Source organism: Gadus morhua, chromosome 13, assembly GCF_902167405.1.
Source record: "Gadus morhua chromosome 13, gadMor3.0, whole genome shotgun sequence".
NCBI lineage: Eukaryota > Metazoa > Chordata > Actinopteri > Gadiformes > Gadidae > Gadus > Gadus morhua.
This window is the reverse complement of record NC_044060.1, coordinates 22,254,872-22,270,629: the sequence shown is the minus strand read 5'-3', so window position 1 is coordinate 22,270,629 and position 15,758 is coordinate 22,254,872. Positions and strand designations below refer to the sequence as shown.

The following is a 15,758-nucleotide window of genomic DNA, read 5'->3' as shown; positions in this document are numbered from 1 at the left end:
AAACTTTTTACCTTCCGGCCAGTCCCCGTATTGTTTGAGCGTATTGTTTCACAATCTATACTGACTACATACTGTATGGGATCTTCTATTGCTCTTGGTGTTTGGATTACAAGTTGTATAGTGGACATTCATCAATGTTATTATAATGTATCCGTGTTGGATTGCCCCTATGGAACATGACAAAATGCATATTTGGAAGAGTTAAGGTTGAAATCTCTGCTGCAAATGGCATGTGATTACTTATAAGTCAAACCGGTCCAACGGGTCAAACTTTAAACTTTATAAAATGACCCTGATGAGTCCCTCACATTCTAATCCCATGTTGAGCAAGTATGTTGTATGGATGATGAAGTGCATTCTGATGAAACGTAAATTTGATCTTCTGTGGTATGGTTGTTTCGGGTGATGCAGTCGCATTAAACAAGGACGGGGGAAGGTGGTGCTATCTACGAGAAAGACGCGGAGGAACTTTCCTTTCGAGGCTTTTGACGGGATAAAAAACAAGTGGTCAGCAAAATTAAGAATTGGTTGGCGTTTTTGCAATTGTAAATGTTTCATGGCGTTTGTAGCCTATAGATTTATACTCATTGGCGGGATGATAAATAAGTCATGCCTACAGGGTCTGACTTAATACGGATGGACCGATACAATTTGATATGGTGCACATAGAAGCAGATAGTCAGAACTGATGTATACAAATGTTTGCTTTAAAATCGGTTGGTCTAATATGGGCATATACATAAATTCCAATACATACACACAGGGCCGTCGGACTGCGGGGACAAAGGGGACAGTTGTGTGGGGGCCCAAGGCAGAGGGGGGGCCCATGCCCAAAAAAAAAAAAAAAAAAAACTTTTTACCTTCCGGCCAGTCCCCCCCCCCCCCACCCCGTCAACAATCGCTCCGGACCCCCCCCCGTCAACAACCTGGTGCAGGGGGGCCCATCAGTACCTATAGGGGCCCAGGATTTGGTGCTACGGCCCTGCATACACACTGACACACTCACTCAAACATACTCTGTATGCCAGTGGCGAGAGAGAGAGAGAGAGAGAGAGAGAGAGAGAGAGAGAGAGAGAGAGAGAGAGAGAGAGAGAGAGAGAGAGAGAGAGAGAGAGAGAGGAGGAGGGACTAATCTTTCAGCGAATAGGCTACCAACAGGTAATGTGAAACCAATCCGATTGAGAAAGTTGCCTCAGCCTGAAGAAGTGTATTCCTGTCTACGCAGAAGTAGAAGAGTAAAGTTTTGGTTCCTTTTCTGATCCACCCACATGACAATACAAACAAAGTAAGTAGCCTAGCCAAGCTTATTTTAAGTTAACGTGATGAGTAATTTCAAATGCAATGAGGTGAAGGCTCGTAGACATGGTTTAAGTGATCGTTTAACTATGATTAACTGTTTGAATAGGTTTATTTAAACAAGCCACTCACGTTATATGCTACATCGCACTCTATTTCGTTAATAGTCCCGATAGTTGCGCAAAATAAAAAAATGTATAAATGAAGGGATCTCACTGGCTGTGAACGGGAAGGTCAGGAGTTGTGAAATTAAACTCGGGCGGTTTAGGATCAACTGGAGACATGCAGATTGAGATCAGTTTGAGAATATAAACACGGTTCAATTAGGCCTATTATAGATTCTAGTGATCAAGTTATAGATTATTATTTTAGTAGTCTTTCGGTATTTTTAGATCTATGATCACGTATTGAATGAGCATAGAACACGTATTTGCGATGATCTCGCAACTACAACTCTATGAAACATGCCATCTCCTCCTCTGAAGGTGATCGCAGCATGAATCCCGCCCCCGGGGTTCTTGGGAGCGGTTACCGCGACGCACGGTGAGAAGCACGTGAGACAACATGTCGGGATTACCTGTGGGGTGTTTGTTGTTGCTGGTGTGTGTGACGGCTGTTGCTCTTGAGATCCGTGGAAATGACGCACGAGTCCGCTGCTCCCAGGTAAGCCAAGACTTATGTTTGCCTTTTAACATTTGCAGTTCCCGTGTTCCTGAGATCAGAAAATACTAAATTTCCTGTTGCCAGCGAAATTGCAATAGTTTTAATTTCCTGTCAATGTAATAACAATTTTCAAATATTTGTTCACCAAAGGAAAAAAACAATAATCTGCCCTTCCGGCACCACCTCAGCCATTCTGCAAAGATCAAACTACAGATTTAGTTGCTATGAAGAACTCATTGTTACACATGTGTGCTTTCCGTGTCCGTGGTTTTCAATTTCATCCTGTGGCTCTTTGAAGGGTCTCTCCGACTGCCGAGTGAGTGATTGGCCGATGGACGCTTGGTTTGAACCTGTGGAGGGTAAGGTGGTTGTGCAGGGGGTGCAGGCGCGGGCTCAGCTGTGCTGTAGAAACAGACGGCAGTGTACCCTGTGTCTGGCTGTAGAGCTGCAGATCCACATCCCCCCTCAACCAGACACGAGTGAGGACCACGGGGGAGGAGGAAGACCCACCAACGGTCAGAGACGTGAACTGAGTCCATATCTTTGAATTGGGATAGAGATTAACCAGTTGAGTACAACCTGTACGATTAAGCAGACGGTACAGAGATAACTACGGGTTTTACATGTGTGGGCAGGGGCAGTGTTCATACTTGAATATGCCAATGGGATGAGACTTAACAGTTTGGCCTGTACAATAAGTCCATAGTTAAAAATAAACACCCCAAAGAGCTGCCCCCCCCCCCCCCCCCCCCACGTTTCCCCCCATGTGTTTCGAAAGGGATACTGGGTTTTGCAAGGCCTACTACTACTAGTGATGAATTCAATGATTATTTTACTTGATTCAGTTTGCGTCGGTCAGTTCGCCAAGAAGAGTCGTTCAGAATAGTTTGTTCGTTCAGTCGAGTTTCCGGTAGCGGTGAATTGAATCATGGAATGCACGGTTCTCAGCTGGGTCAGTCAGACTCAGCTCCTCTCTCGTTCTCATTCTCAAATGATCGTGGACTCGGTCCTCAATCAACACAACATTACAACTTTAACCAAACGCAGCGGGATGGGGGGTGTAGTTTATTATTGGATGTTTAACATATCAGCAAGATAATAAACTTGATTAACAATGATGGTGGGGGTCCCGGGTGGAGAACGAACCATGATAGAATGAGAGAAATTGACGAGACATTAAAATATTTGATTAATCTGGCATGACACAGACAGTACAAAGACGGCATGCTTTTACCATTTCACTGATATTGAATCGTATTGTCGTACGCTCGCTCACTAAGCATCTTCCTTCTTCTCCACTCACAGTCAGTGAAAGAACAGCGAGTCAGCGACTGTTGGGTCTAGGAGGAGTCGAGTCTGAGAAGGAACGAGACAAACGATACGAACGAGAGATAAGAATCAGTTCGGTTCGGTTGCATGTTGCTTTAAATATTGCCGCCGTAAAGGATTATGGGATACCACTATCTCCTTTCCTTTCGCAAAGGAATCTCAGGAGTAACCTATGATAAAGGAGGTTTAAAGGAAGCATCGCGGCTCCTTTCCGAAGCATTTTTAGGGTTCAAACCACCTTTCCTCCAACTACTTCCGGGTCATCTCGTCAGGCAAGGAAATTTCCTATGCAAAAGAGAATTCGTAGAGGCCCTACCTCTCCGTAGCCATCCAATATTTTTAACCCTCCGTCGACGCAACGGAGACAGCAAGCGCTAGTGATTGGTCCTCTAACAAAATCATTTCTGGAATCAACCGGTTTGACTTTGCACCTTATTTACTTTGTACATTGTTTACTTTGCACATTAAAGACCAAAACACCAAATAGGATTTGAAAAGCTTTGAAAGTTCATTTACAACACTATTTACATGGTTTGTTGTCGATCGGGCGGCGATTTGCATTGCATATCCGACATCCCGACAGAGAACTTTGAATACTCGAGGGGTCTCCGTAGTTACAGAGTCGGATTACGGATTAAGGAGTACGAGTAGTATACTTTGACATTTTAATACAGTTCAGCAAGAAAGGCGACAAAGAAGAAGAAGGGGGCGTTCCATTCTGTGTAAACGATATTTGCCCCGATCTGGCTTCTGTTATCCTGCTGCTGGGATTTAGGCCCTTCAGTGTCGCCTTTGATTTGAGCAACATGTACCGTACGGTTCTCCAACCCTGTTCCCTGGTAGTGTTGATGCTGCAGTGTCCGGGTTGTACTATTGTCTGAGAGTGTCCGGGCCATTACTGGCAACATAAGACTTTAGGACCTTCCAAGCTGAGTTGGAGTTGGATATAGTTAGTATTTGCGCTCTATAACAAAGTAGTCTGAAGTGGTCTAGCTTAAGGAAAAACAGTTAATACTGCTTAATAACACTAGATCAACAATGATGACTTTCATCTTTCTGCTAAGGATTCACACTCTCTCTCTCTCCTGTGTTGGGCAGGATCCGTCAGAGTGTGCTGTGAAACCCAAACCACCCAGGGTGTGTGTCACAGAGTCCGCTTCACCCTTCACCCTGATGCCCTCCCTCTGTCAAGTACCACGCAGGTACAATGGTTACTTCTTATCCCATTAATACCATCATTGTGTGTGTGTTTGTGTGTGTGGGTGTGTGTGTGCGTGTGTGTGTGTTTCTGTGGAAGTGGGTAGTACTTTTGACTACAGTTAGGAAAAAGAAAGTTCCCTATCATAGTCCTGAAGCATCAAATCCTCTTAAAGGAGACATATTATGGTGTTTTCCCAACAAGTAAACATAATATTTGAGTTCCAGAAAAACATGTTTTTGAAGCTGCCCTTCAGAATGCGCTCTTTCTGGTGTCTGTAGCTTTAATGCAAATGAGCTGCTGTCCATTGACCAATGAGCTGTCAGACTGAAGCACATCATGGAGGAGAAGGGATTGTTGCCGTTTGCGGACTCCTGGGCCCCGTTTCCCGAAAGCATCTTTAGCCTAAGTGGATCGCAGAGTGGGTCGTACGAGCATCGTACAGTTTTCACACCGTTTCCCGAAAGCATCTTTGGTAACGAACCTCTTAAAAACGCTCACGAGTCACGAATAGCTAATGAGTGCTCCAGGGTACTCGTAGGACGCTAAGAGCCTCGTTAGCCTACTATAGCCTCAGTGGCGTAGCCAGCGGACATTCCTAGTATTGAATGCGTTTTATTATAACACATTGGTAATGGTGTATCACGTGCGTCTGAGCCTAATGTGGGCCATTATGTTCTTAGTTTGAGAGAGACAGTCCAGGAAATGTTTGAGCAGGCAGGGCACTTAAAATGTGTGAGAGAAAGTGGGGGGGATTTGTGCAGACTGACATAGGCTACTCATAAAACGTAGCATAAAATAATGTAAAAAAAAATGAAAATTAAAAAAAAAAAACAAGCAAAGGAGCAGGCAAAAGGCTGGGATATGGTGGGGATTGGTCACGTTGACGGGAATGTTTAGTGACATGTGGGAGGGTGGAGGGGGTTAAAAAAAAGTCTCAATCGCTCTTCGACGTGCATGAAAACCTGCCGCGTAGTTATGAGGGAGGCCGTCCTCACGCCGATCTTCCTCATCGTCATCGTCCTCAATGTCCTCCGGTTCAACCAAAGCTACCCCAGCCTTAGCTGCAATTTTGTGCAACATAGCTGTCACACATATCACAGTGCATGACTTGGCCGGCGAAAACTGGAGCCCTCCGCTGGACTTGTGAAGGCATCTAAAGCGCAACTTCCACCTCCCGATCGTGTGCTCAGGATTAGGACTGATATATATGTCGGCCTAGGCTTAATCAATTGTGTTTTAATATCTTTAGCATTCTTATTATTGCAATCTATTCTTTTCGTAGGCTACTCTGCGGTTGGCCTTGATGGGGAGATATTTTAACCCTTTTTAACCCCATTTTCCTCCGACATTCCTGCGTCTCCCCCTGCGTCATAGCCCATTTCAGCACCATGTCAGTGGACAGGTACAATCCTACGATCGTCTTGAGTGCAGCGAATGCGCGTTCACGTTAAGAGGAGTTTCGGGAAACGCTCCAAAGAAATTATCGATGGTTCGAAAGATCCACCTTTCGAACCATCTTACGAGCGAAGATCCATCGATATCAGGAAACGGGGCCCTGGAGCTCTATATCTATATCATATATAATAATATTATGTATGGGTATTTTTATTATATATCTAATATCACGGCCAGAAGCTTTGTGCGCCTCGGATGATATTATGAATCATAAAGACTGCGTCTGACATCTCTGGCACTTCCAAAACAAGTAAAGACTCGTAGTTGGGGATATCTCGGCATTGAGAGGAATTGGGGAAAAGGAACTTTGGCCTTGACCCTCTGAAGTCCATGAACTGCGACATGGAGGAGAAAGGGATTCTACTCCGGAAGCTGAGCTGCCCATACCGGACCTGCCAGCAGTTCAGCTCCCGGGGTACACCCGCCGGAGCAGCCGGAAAGCTTCGGCCGCAGTTCAGCTCCCGGAGTACACCGCTGGAGCTGCCGGACTGCCTGCGGCAGGGCGGCTTCGACGGCGGCCAGACTGCCGCCGATGCTTTGGCGGCAGTCCGGCGGGGGTAGCTCGGCGGCAGTCCGGCAGCTCAGCTCCGGGAGTGCAATCCCTTTCTGGGCTGCCGGTGGCAGTCCAGAGGAGGAGAAAGGGATTGCACTCGTCCATGGGTCCAGCTATGCTCTGATTGGAGGGGAGTGGGGAAGTAGGAGGTAATATTCAACTGTGCCCCCTTCCTGATTTTTTGAGTGAGATATGCATTTCTGAAATGCCAAAAAACGGGCATTTCAGAAATGCCAAAACTGACTCGCTCGTTTGGTAACTCGTCGTAGGCGGGATACTTTCAGAAATGCATATCTCACTCAAAAAATCATGTACAGACAGCAAAGAATATCAAGTATTTCTTCTGCTCGGGGTCTGTCAATCCAAACAATAACAGGAGATGCAGATGATAACGTGTGAAGTAGCGGGCTGTTGTTTTCACCACAATGCTGGGGAAGAAAACAGCCCATTTCTACACAATAGGCTGATTGTAAAGTATCCCTCCCTGAATACCCTCACTAAATGCTATGGAACCGGAGACCTCCCTAGTTTCCAAATATTCCCAATGGATTCCAATATATTTTTGGCTGTACATCCCAACATCTCTCCAACAGTAAAAAGAAGGTCAAAAACGTGGCCAACAGAGCTCTAGTGTTGGTGGAACGCATATAGACTGTATATAATACAGGTTAAAATGACTTAATATAGACTGTATATAATACATGTTGAAATGACTCAACGTAGACTGTATAAAATACAGGGTCAACTGACTTAACATAGACTGTATGCCTACGAAACATGTACACGACTACCAGTTGAGATTGAGAGCGTGTTTGATCAGATCTTTTTGGTATTTCTATTAATCTTTCAGATTGTTTCCACGTGTTTCCCTGGAGGTTAGGGGTAAAGGTCATACAAGGGTTTGAACATTGTTAGAACCATTGGGATAAGGTTAATACAACTCAGGAAATATATAACATAGGTCTTATAGTTTTCAGATATTTGAATGCGGAACTATTACATATCATAGCTTTAACAGAATGCAGTACAGAGTTAAGCATTTGCTAATGTTTTGTTTCAAGAATGCCTTGTCCTATGTGATTCTATCGGTATTCACTGTGTGTGTGTCCTTCCCAGCTGTCCCTGGAGGGTCAGCCAGTGTGTGCCCCTTACGGCGGCACGGCCCTGCTCTCGGTCCAGCCCTGTAGGCCACCGTGCCCCTTCCTAGCGCTCACCTTGCCCTCCCTGGATGACGGTATTAGTCTTCAAAACGCATTGATTTGTTTAATACAAAAAAGCATTTTCAAAGCAGTATAATATATTTAGCTAGTTCATAGATAGATGAGTGCTCTTTACATCGCCAAGAAAGTATATGTGTGAAAGCAGCAGCACACTCAAATCAAATAATAACAACCGGAATACAACCAAAATATACAATTTGAGTAAACACATACAAATGAGTATCTGAGCATCTGTACATTTACATTTAGGGCATTTAGCAGATGCTTTTATCCGAAGCGACTCACAATAAGTACATTTGTTAGAAGGAGTAACAATATATCGCTGTCGGTACAGTAAGGATGTTCACAGAACCAAGTGCAAAACTTACAATCGCCAGGTTGACCCATTCCCTGTATACAACAAAGATAGTGAGGATAAGAAGCTACACAACATTATTTTATTTTTGTGTGCCAGGACGTACAACATACAATTTACTTATTTTTACTTTTATGCACACCAATATACACAATTATATGTGTATAAAAAATGTATCATGTATATATATTGTATATGTATATATACATATACTTAAATCATTACTTGAAATGAATCAACTATAGTCTGTTTGTGCGTGGACAGTATGGGCCGTATTGTGAACATCTCTCCACCCGTCTTGTGTCCCCAGTGTGTTCTCCAGCCCTCCTTGACTCCGTAGAGGAATGTGATGGTGAGCTGGCCTCTCCCGACCATAAACCTCCTATCATGACGGTAAGAGGAGCCATAAAGCCCAGGGTAATGATTGACACGACTCCCCTTCAGTCCCCAGGATAACGGCCGTGTTCCACCCCGAGACGGGCTTGGGCCTGGAGCTAGGGGGCCGCCGCCCGGGCCGGCCCGCCCTGCTATGTCTCCTGTACGAGGCCGACGGACACTGCCGGGTAGAGAGCATGCACACACACACACACACACACACACACACACACTCACTCACTCACTCACTCACTCACTCACTCACTCACTCACTCACACACACACACACACACACAAACACACACACACACACACACACACACACACACACACACACACACACACACACACACACACACACACACACACACACAGCCCATCTGTTGTTATTAGTTCTTTGTAATCTCAACTTCATGTTTATAACCGCCACATGAATCATGCTTTTCTTTCCAGACTATAAACACGACCACCATTCCACTGTGGGCTGTCACCACCTGCATGTGTCTACAGGTTGCTATACAAATCATCTCGTTAATCATGGCCTATTTAGCTTTATTGCCGTCATTGCATTCGGTACAAACACTGTGTTGATTTGTGTGCGTGTGTGTGTGTGTGTGTGCGTGTGTGTGTGTGTGCGTGTGTGCGTGCGTGCGTGCGTGCGTGCGTGCGTGCGTGCGTGCGTGCGTGTGTGTGTGTGTGTGTGTGTGTTTGTGTGTTCCAGGCTTGGTGGCCGACAGGGGATCAGACCCGTCGAGCTATGAGCTGCCCGTTTACAAACCACACTGGTGAGTGGGGCCCCTGAGTGGAGAGCTTTAGGGGCCCAGGAGGAGAGATCTTTAGGGGCCCAGGAGGAGAGAGCAGGGGGGCCCATGAGGAGAGAGTGTGGGGCCCCTGAGGAGAGAGCAGGGGGGCCCATGAGGAGAGAGCTTTAGGGGCCCCTGAGGAGAGAGCCTTAGGGGCCCCTGAGGAGAGAGCAGGGGGGCCCATGAGGAGAGAGTGTGGGGCCCCTGAGGAGAGAGTGTGGGGCCCATAAGGAGAGAGCAGGGGGGCCCATAAGGAGAGAGCCGGGGGGCCCATAAGGAGAGAGCGGGGGGGCCCATGAGGAGAGAGCAGGGGGTCCCATGAGGAGAGAGCAGGGGGGCCCATGAGGAGAGAGCGGGGGTGTGAGGGGGGATCTGTGGGGTCTCGTTGTAACTCGCTCTGCGTGGCCCCCAGAGGCCCTGATCCAGAGGAACGAGGATAGGAATCTCTCTGTGTCTCTGGCGCTGGTGGAGCGGAGCGGGGCCCTTCTCCTCTGGAACCTGTCGGGCCCCTGCAGGCTAGCGGCCCAGGTGTGGCCCTGTCGCCCAGGCCAGGCCGGCCCCCACCACAGCTGTAAGGAGATCAGGGGCCTGAGGAACGCCAGCCGCCTGGAGACCAGCAACTGGAGACAAACCCAGGAGGGCCGCTGGGTGAGGGCTGCAGCTCTCACACTTTATTCTCTTAATAAATGCCATATAGCATATTTATCTAGATTTATATATTGTATAATTATCTATAGCCCGTATGTCCTCTTGAGTTGTGTTGTTTCTTCCTCAGGAGATATCTGGGGCTTTCAGTTCCTTCGACCTTAGGTTCCCACCGTGTGTGATGGTAAAATGTTTTAAATGCTATCCAAATATGTCGTGTCTCAGTTCAGTTCCATGCGCTAAATACTTCTCTGTACATTTGAAACAGGTGAAAGTGAACCGGATGGAGCATGACTTAGGTCCCTACTGCATTAATTTCCCAACTGGTACGATCTCATTGTACACAAACAATAAATAAAACCTCAACATTCTTAGTAGTCTGCCCATAAAATGTTTAAGAATGCGTTCAACTTTCAGCCAGCAGATGGCGCTGGAATCTTCTGATCATCGCTATGGTGACGTTGATTTTGTTGGCGGTTCTGCTTCTCTACTCTCAACATAACAAAATAAAAAGTATGTATTTATCTTCTAAACTTTATGAACACAGATGACAGCCTCTGCTAAAGCGACAATACTTCATTGCCATCTAAGAAAATTGATTGGACTTTCCAGCATCACACACACGCACAAACGCGCGCACACACACACACACACACACACACACACACACACACACACACACACACACAAATACCAGTCAATTGACTGGTGTGTCCAAAAAGGGTAAAAAAATATGAGAATCTCCCAGTGTCGTAAAGGCGTGGCCAGACAAGGAGTGATAGTGGCCCAACCCCTCGACTCTGGGCCCTCAGAGGGGAGTGACCAAGGGACAGGGGGAGGAACCTTGGGCGCCTATGGTCACATATACCCAACACGGCCATCGTTTGGCCAAGATGGGGAATACAGAGGATTTGATGACACCAAACTACCACCATCGTATAGACTATGCGTTGTGTATTTTTCGTTCTAGTAGTAATTCTTGAAGTGGAAATCAAAGTTGAATAATCTATAGTGTAGGCGGTTGTGGAGCAGTTTAGAGAAGTGTTCCTTGACTATCGATCACTCTTCTCACCGAACCAAAGGGTTGGGGCGAGTATTATCATAAAGAAACGTGAATAACAAGAGAACAGAAGCACTCTCACCCTTTATAAGGTATATGGTCTATGTCCGACCAGGTTGGTTCATCCCTGTCTCCTCCAAAGTGTGTGTGCGTCAATTAGCCTCAAGGTAGCAGACTCTCCCCATGAGGTGAGAAGCCTTGTAGTCCTTCATGGCAGGAGCAGGCAGAGGGAGTAAGGGATGGCTCTGTTATCACTTCCTGAACCGTGCCTCATCTCTCTTTCTCCTGTAGGGTGGGCAACGTGCTGGCGCTCTGCTCAATACACACACAGTGAGTGTTTTTTGTCGCTTTCAGCAAAAGATGAAGACACCAATTTTGTAGACATAGCTTGACCAACCCTAGCCCTTTGTGCAAACATAATCCACCACTCCTCCTTCCTCCCCCCCCCCCCCCCTGCCCAGCGGTGAGGGGCCAGGCGCTGGTGCTGAGCCCCCCAGACGCGGAGGAGGGTCTGTGTGAGTTGGTGTGCGGCCTGGGCTCCTCCCTCCGGGAGCAGGGCCTCGGGGTGTCGGTGGACCAGTGGAGCCGCGCGGAGCTCTGCTCTCTGGGGCCGTTGCCCTGGCTCTACGCCCAGCTGCTGCGTCTGGAGAAGCAGGGGGGGGGGGGCAGGGTGGTGCTGGTGTTGACCCGCGGGGCCCTGCAGAGGGCTCAGCAGTGGACACGTCTCTCCGGATGGGAGGAGGACCGCGGACCGCAGGGCCCCACCGCCACCACCGCTCCCTCCCCTTACTCTGACGTCTTCTGGGCGTGTCTGGCATGTGTGGCCGGGGCGCGGGGGCGGGGCCAGGCAGGGGAGCGCTTCCTACTGGTGGACTTTGAGGCCTGTCCCAGGGAGCTGGCCTGGGGCGGCGGGACGCTCCCGGAGCTCCTCGAGGGGCTGAGTGTGTTCCGCCTGCCCTCCCAGAGCCAGGCCCTGCTGCTGGAGCTGACCAGAGGAGCTGCTACACATACCAAGGCCCAGCAGAGGACAGCGTCTGGACCGGAGATGGATCCTCTCACCCATCAGACCCTATGACGCCTCAATCCTGGACTGCTGGATTCTTATGTACATAACCTTAACTCGTTTCAGCTGAATGATTTTTAATAATAGAATTGCATCATTGCTTTTATTTTAAGCAATGCGTGCGTGGTTTCGTCGGTGCCAACAAAACTTCAATGTCTAAAAATAAATTAACTTATCTGTTGTGGTGGTGTGCCTCAGCTTGTGATTGGCTCTTACGCCTAATGTAGGAGGGTCCCTTTGGTCAGTCGAGGCCCCTCAAGACAGTCAGCTAGCAAGAGATCCAAAGCAGACTCGGGACAGACTCAGCCCCCACAGAGTAAATCGAGAAGAAACTAGTTTTAGAGGAAGAAAAACCTCCTCGCTAAGACCGAAAGGCCATCAATATCTGGCCTGTCTGCAGATATGAAACTTCCTGTCATACACATTTAAGGTAATTCAATGTCTGAAGCAAAGCCTAAATATGATTTATTCTTGCGTTTTGGTCCGCTGACCCCTGTCCGCCTGTCTGTCATTGTTTGTGGTACTCTCGCAATTGTTATCTCAGGCTAGAGACCCATCTCACTCCGAGATGGGAAGGTGCGTTCCCACTTGGCCTCGGCCTGCCGCTGAGGCGGCGACCCGGGGCTGCTCCGGGGTGAGGCGCTGGAAGGCGGAGCTTGGAGGAGCAGGTGGCCGAAGAAGGGAACGTCGGAAGCGACCAGGCGTTGGGATTTGAGTTAGGATTAAATGTCGAGGAGTCGATACCACATGAGTCACGCTGGGTCCCGTTTGAAAGTCAGGTTAAAGTGCAACATAAAAGTAGAGCAGGGAACCTTAGATCAAACCCTGTCTGCTCGGACAAACCAGAAGTGAATAGGAGATTCAAGATTAACAATGCATCCAGGCTGCTGAAAATATGGTTTGATAAGAATATAATTTGCCGTCTTTATTGTGTTTATGGCTAAATTACAAATCGCTGTCAAGTGGATTCTTGACATCGCGTTTTAAATAATACCATAAACACAGCATGGTGTGCTTGTGCAGACAGTGGAAAGACGAATCATTTGAATGAACTATCGCTATTTTAACATAGAACGAATGCAGGGCAAGCCTTTCCCATTGAAGAAAATAGTCTAAAATTACTATTATCTAATAACTATTATATTTCATGTAATTTCAAATGCGTCTTTGTTGACATCAGACGCAATGTTGACACACAAAGTCAAGATATTCAGGCGGATCTTGTTACTTAGTGGACTTTTTTTTTAACCTCGCTAGTTTGCTGATTCCCCTCAAAAAGTTTCCAGAATTCTTGTGACACCTTTCGTCTTTGGTCCGGGCATATATAAACAATGAGAAACGTTCTAGCCTTTTTCAAAATAAAAGTAATTTGCCTCTTTCAAGTTTCTATGTGGGGGGGCTAGAGTCTTTGCCTATGGGCAGCTATAGGCTACCAGTTGGGTCTATGGGAGTATGTACGGTCTTCAAAAACGTGGAGAACGTTGTTATCATGTTCAATGTTAAATGCCATTCTAACAACAGCATTACCTAGGCTAGGTCTAAACCCACCTCTGTACCTTTCCTTTGACAGCTGTCCCATCATGGTTCTCTGGATGCCTCTCTTGGCCGTTTGGCTGAGCTCAGCAGGGCCCTCCGTGGCCCACAGCTGTCCCGACGCCTGTGCATCATGCTCCCTGCAGGACAAGAACCGCTGTCTGCAATGTGAAGCTGGATGGACGCTTTATCACAACACCTGTATAGGTGTGTGTGTGTGTGTGTGTGTGTGTGTGTGTGTGTGTGTGTGTGTGTGTGTGTGTGTGTGTGTGTGTGTGTGTGTGTGTGTGTGTGTGTGTGTGTGTAACTTGCCCAACAATGGTTACAAAGGGCTACATGGGACACTGTGTATTTACCATGGACCAAGCTAGTCCAACCGAATGGCGCTAAGAGGTGGTAGTGGCTGTACCATGCACCCACCTCCACAGCCCCAGGTCTACCTGAAGATTGATTCACCATTGAGCAGGGAAGAGACAACAAAAGTGTTCTCTCCACACCTGTAGGTCAGGTGTTCCACTAACGAGCTGAATATTCAAAATTAATAATCTTAAGGGCCCTATCTTATTACCTTAAGTTTTTACCATAATGAGACGTCACTTCCTATTTTTGGGGGGCAAAAGTGTCTGGGTAAAAAGGTAAAACCCACCCACAAAGTAAAACCCTCCCACAGACCACATGACACAAAAGAGAGAATCGGTTCAACTGCAACCTGTTCATAAAGTCGTAATTTAAGCGATGTTTGCATCTCAAATCCTTCAACCGGTCCATTTATAGCCAGCCACCGAGCATAGAAGTAAGTATATTAATGTGTACGTAACATTGTTGACCTCCTTGTTCTCTGTGCTGCTGCTCCAGACATCGATGAGTGTGGCACGGCGCAGGGCCGCTGCCCTCCAGACACCTACTGCGCCAACACCGAGGGCTCCTACCACTGCAGAGGTCAGGCTGGGAGGAGCCAGTGTCACAGCGTCTGTACCCCACGGCTGGCTGAGGGGCAGCGTGTAACGTGTTGTTGTTGTTCCCCAGAGTGCGACCAGGCCTGCGGGAGCTGCATGGGCAGCGGGCCGGCGCGCTGCAGGAAGTGTGCGGCGGGCTACAGGCTGACGGGTGCCAAGTGTCTGGGTACACCCTGAGGGATCCACCTCTTTAACTTCTAGAACATAACGTTTGAGCTTCAGTGGGTTTTTAAGATGACATGACTACAGTGGAGCTCTTTGCTTGTCTTTCTGTTCAGATGTGGATGAATGCGGGGAGACCAGCCTGCCGTGCCTGGGTCTGGACGAGCTCTGCACAAACCTGGAAGGCTCTTTCCTCTGTGACTGCGCCGACGGGTTCATTCGTAAGAATAACGTCTGCGTGAGGACGCAGCCGCAAAGTGAGTACTTGGCACGAGTACTTGCTCTTTGTTAATTATGAATTTAAGAAAACATCCTCACTGGTGCAGCCGGGACCAAAGCTCCTCTCAGGAACAGTGATGATTGGTGACCCCCTGCAGGCGCCCAGGAGAAGGGTCTGTTCGAGGACGTCCCGGAGGATGAGGTGGCCGTGCTGCAGCAGATGTTCTTCGGGGTGGTGCTGTGTGCCCTGGCCACGCTGGCGGCCAAGGGGGATATGGTCTTCACCTCCATATTCATGGGGGGCGTGGCGGCCATGGCTGGGTACTGGCTCTCGGAGCGAGGGGACCGCTTCTTAGACCGCTTCCTGAAGGGGTCCTAGGAGGGCCCTGAGACAGGACCGCTTCCTGAAGGGGTCCTAGGATGGCCCCTGAGACAGGAACGCTTCTTAGACCGCTTCCTGAAGGGGTCCTAGGAGGGCCCTGAGACAGGACTTACTGCTTGCCTCACATGAGGACATCGAATGTACGCAACGTATGTGCATTCAGGTTCATGTACCGTTACATGAACCTCCATCTCTCTGGCCAGCACCAGAACAGATGGAGCCTTATTATTTTGTATTTATTTGATTCCAGTTATGTATTTATTTTGGCACAGGAAACTATTTAAATTTATAATGAATCATATCGATTTATAAACATTTTGTATACATTGTTTGTCTCACATTTGCTGTCTAGAGTTAATAAATACTATTGTATCATTTCTATGTTATCTAAAAAGAAAAGACAAGAGAAATCAATGAATAGGAATTGGCATGATACAATATGATTAAAGAACATCTGCATTTTGATATTTGTGTCATTTTCTTAATGA

General features: G+C 47.6%; 2 protein-coding genes across 6 annotated transcripts; both read left to right on the top strand.

Annotated features, from left to right (window-relative positions):
* The first annotated feature begins 1,139 nt into the window (after positions 1–1,139).
* Positions 1,140–12,199, top strand: LOC115557631 (uncharacterized). Of its 2 annotated transcripts, XM_030375593.1 has the most exons (16): positions 1,140–1,285; positions 1,782–1,959; positions 2,258–2,318; positions 2,403–2,474; positions 4,387–4,490; positions 7,614–7,731; positions 8,383–8,424; positions 8,517–8,635; positions 8,901–8,957; positions 9,169–9,232; positions 9,663–9,898; positions 10,026–10,079; positions 10,164–10,221; positions 10,313–10,408; positions 11,247–11,285; positions 11,417–12,199. In XM_030375593.1, exons 2-16 carry the CDS (start codon positions 1,861–1,863, stop codon positions 12,028–12,030), a joined length of 1,833 nt encoding a protein of 610 aa, XP_030231453.1. In that variant the 5' UTR covers positions 1,140–1,285; positions 1,782–1,860; the 3' UTR covers positions 12,031–12,199. The 2 variants fall into 2 exon arrangements, with proteins under 2 accessions (XP_030231453.1, XP_030231452.1); XM_030375592.1 differs by having other exon boundaries at positions 1,141–1,285; positions 2,258–2,474.
* creld1a (CRELD disulfide isomerase 1a) lies at positions 11,830–15,735 on the top strand. Of its 4 annotated transcripts, XM_030375596.1 has the most exons (7): positions 12,277–12,448; positions 12,563–12,916; positions 13,589–13,758; positions 14,407–14,490; positions 14,578–14,673; positions 14,786–14,926; positions 15,047–15,735. In XM_030375596.1, the coding sequence occupies exons 3-7, from the start codon at positions 13,599–13,601 to the stop codon at positions 15,265–15,267; spliced, it is 702 nt and encodes a 233-aa protein (XP_030231456.1). In that variant the 5' UTR covers positions 12,277–12,448; positions 12,563–12,916; positions 13,589–13,598; the 3' UTR covers positions 15,268–15,735. The 4 variants fall into 4 exon arrangements, with proteins under 4 accessions (XP_030231457.1, XP_030231456.1, XP_030231455.1 ...); XM_030375597.1 differs by lacking the exons at positions 12,277–12,448; positions 12,563–12,916 and adding an exon at positions 11,830–12,060; XM_030375595.1 differs by lacking the exon at positions 12,563–12,916 and having other exon boundaries at positions 12,281–12,448.
* The last annotated feature ends 23 nt before the right edge of the window (positions 15,736–15,758 follow it).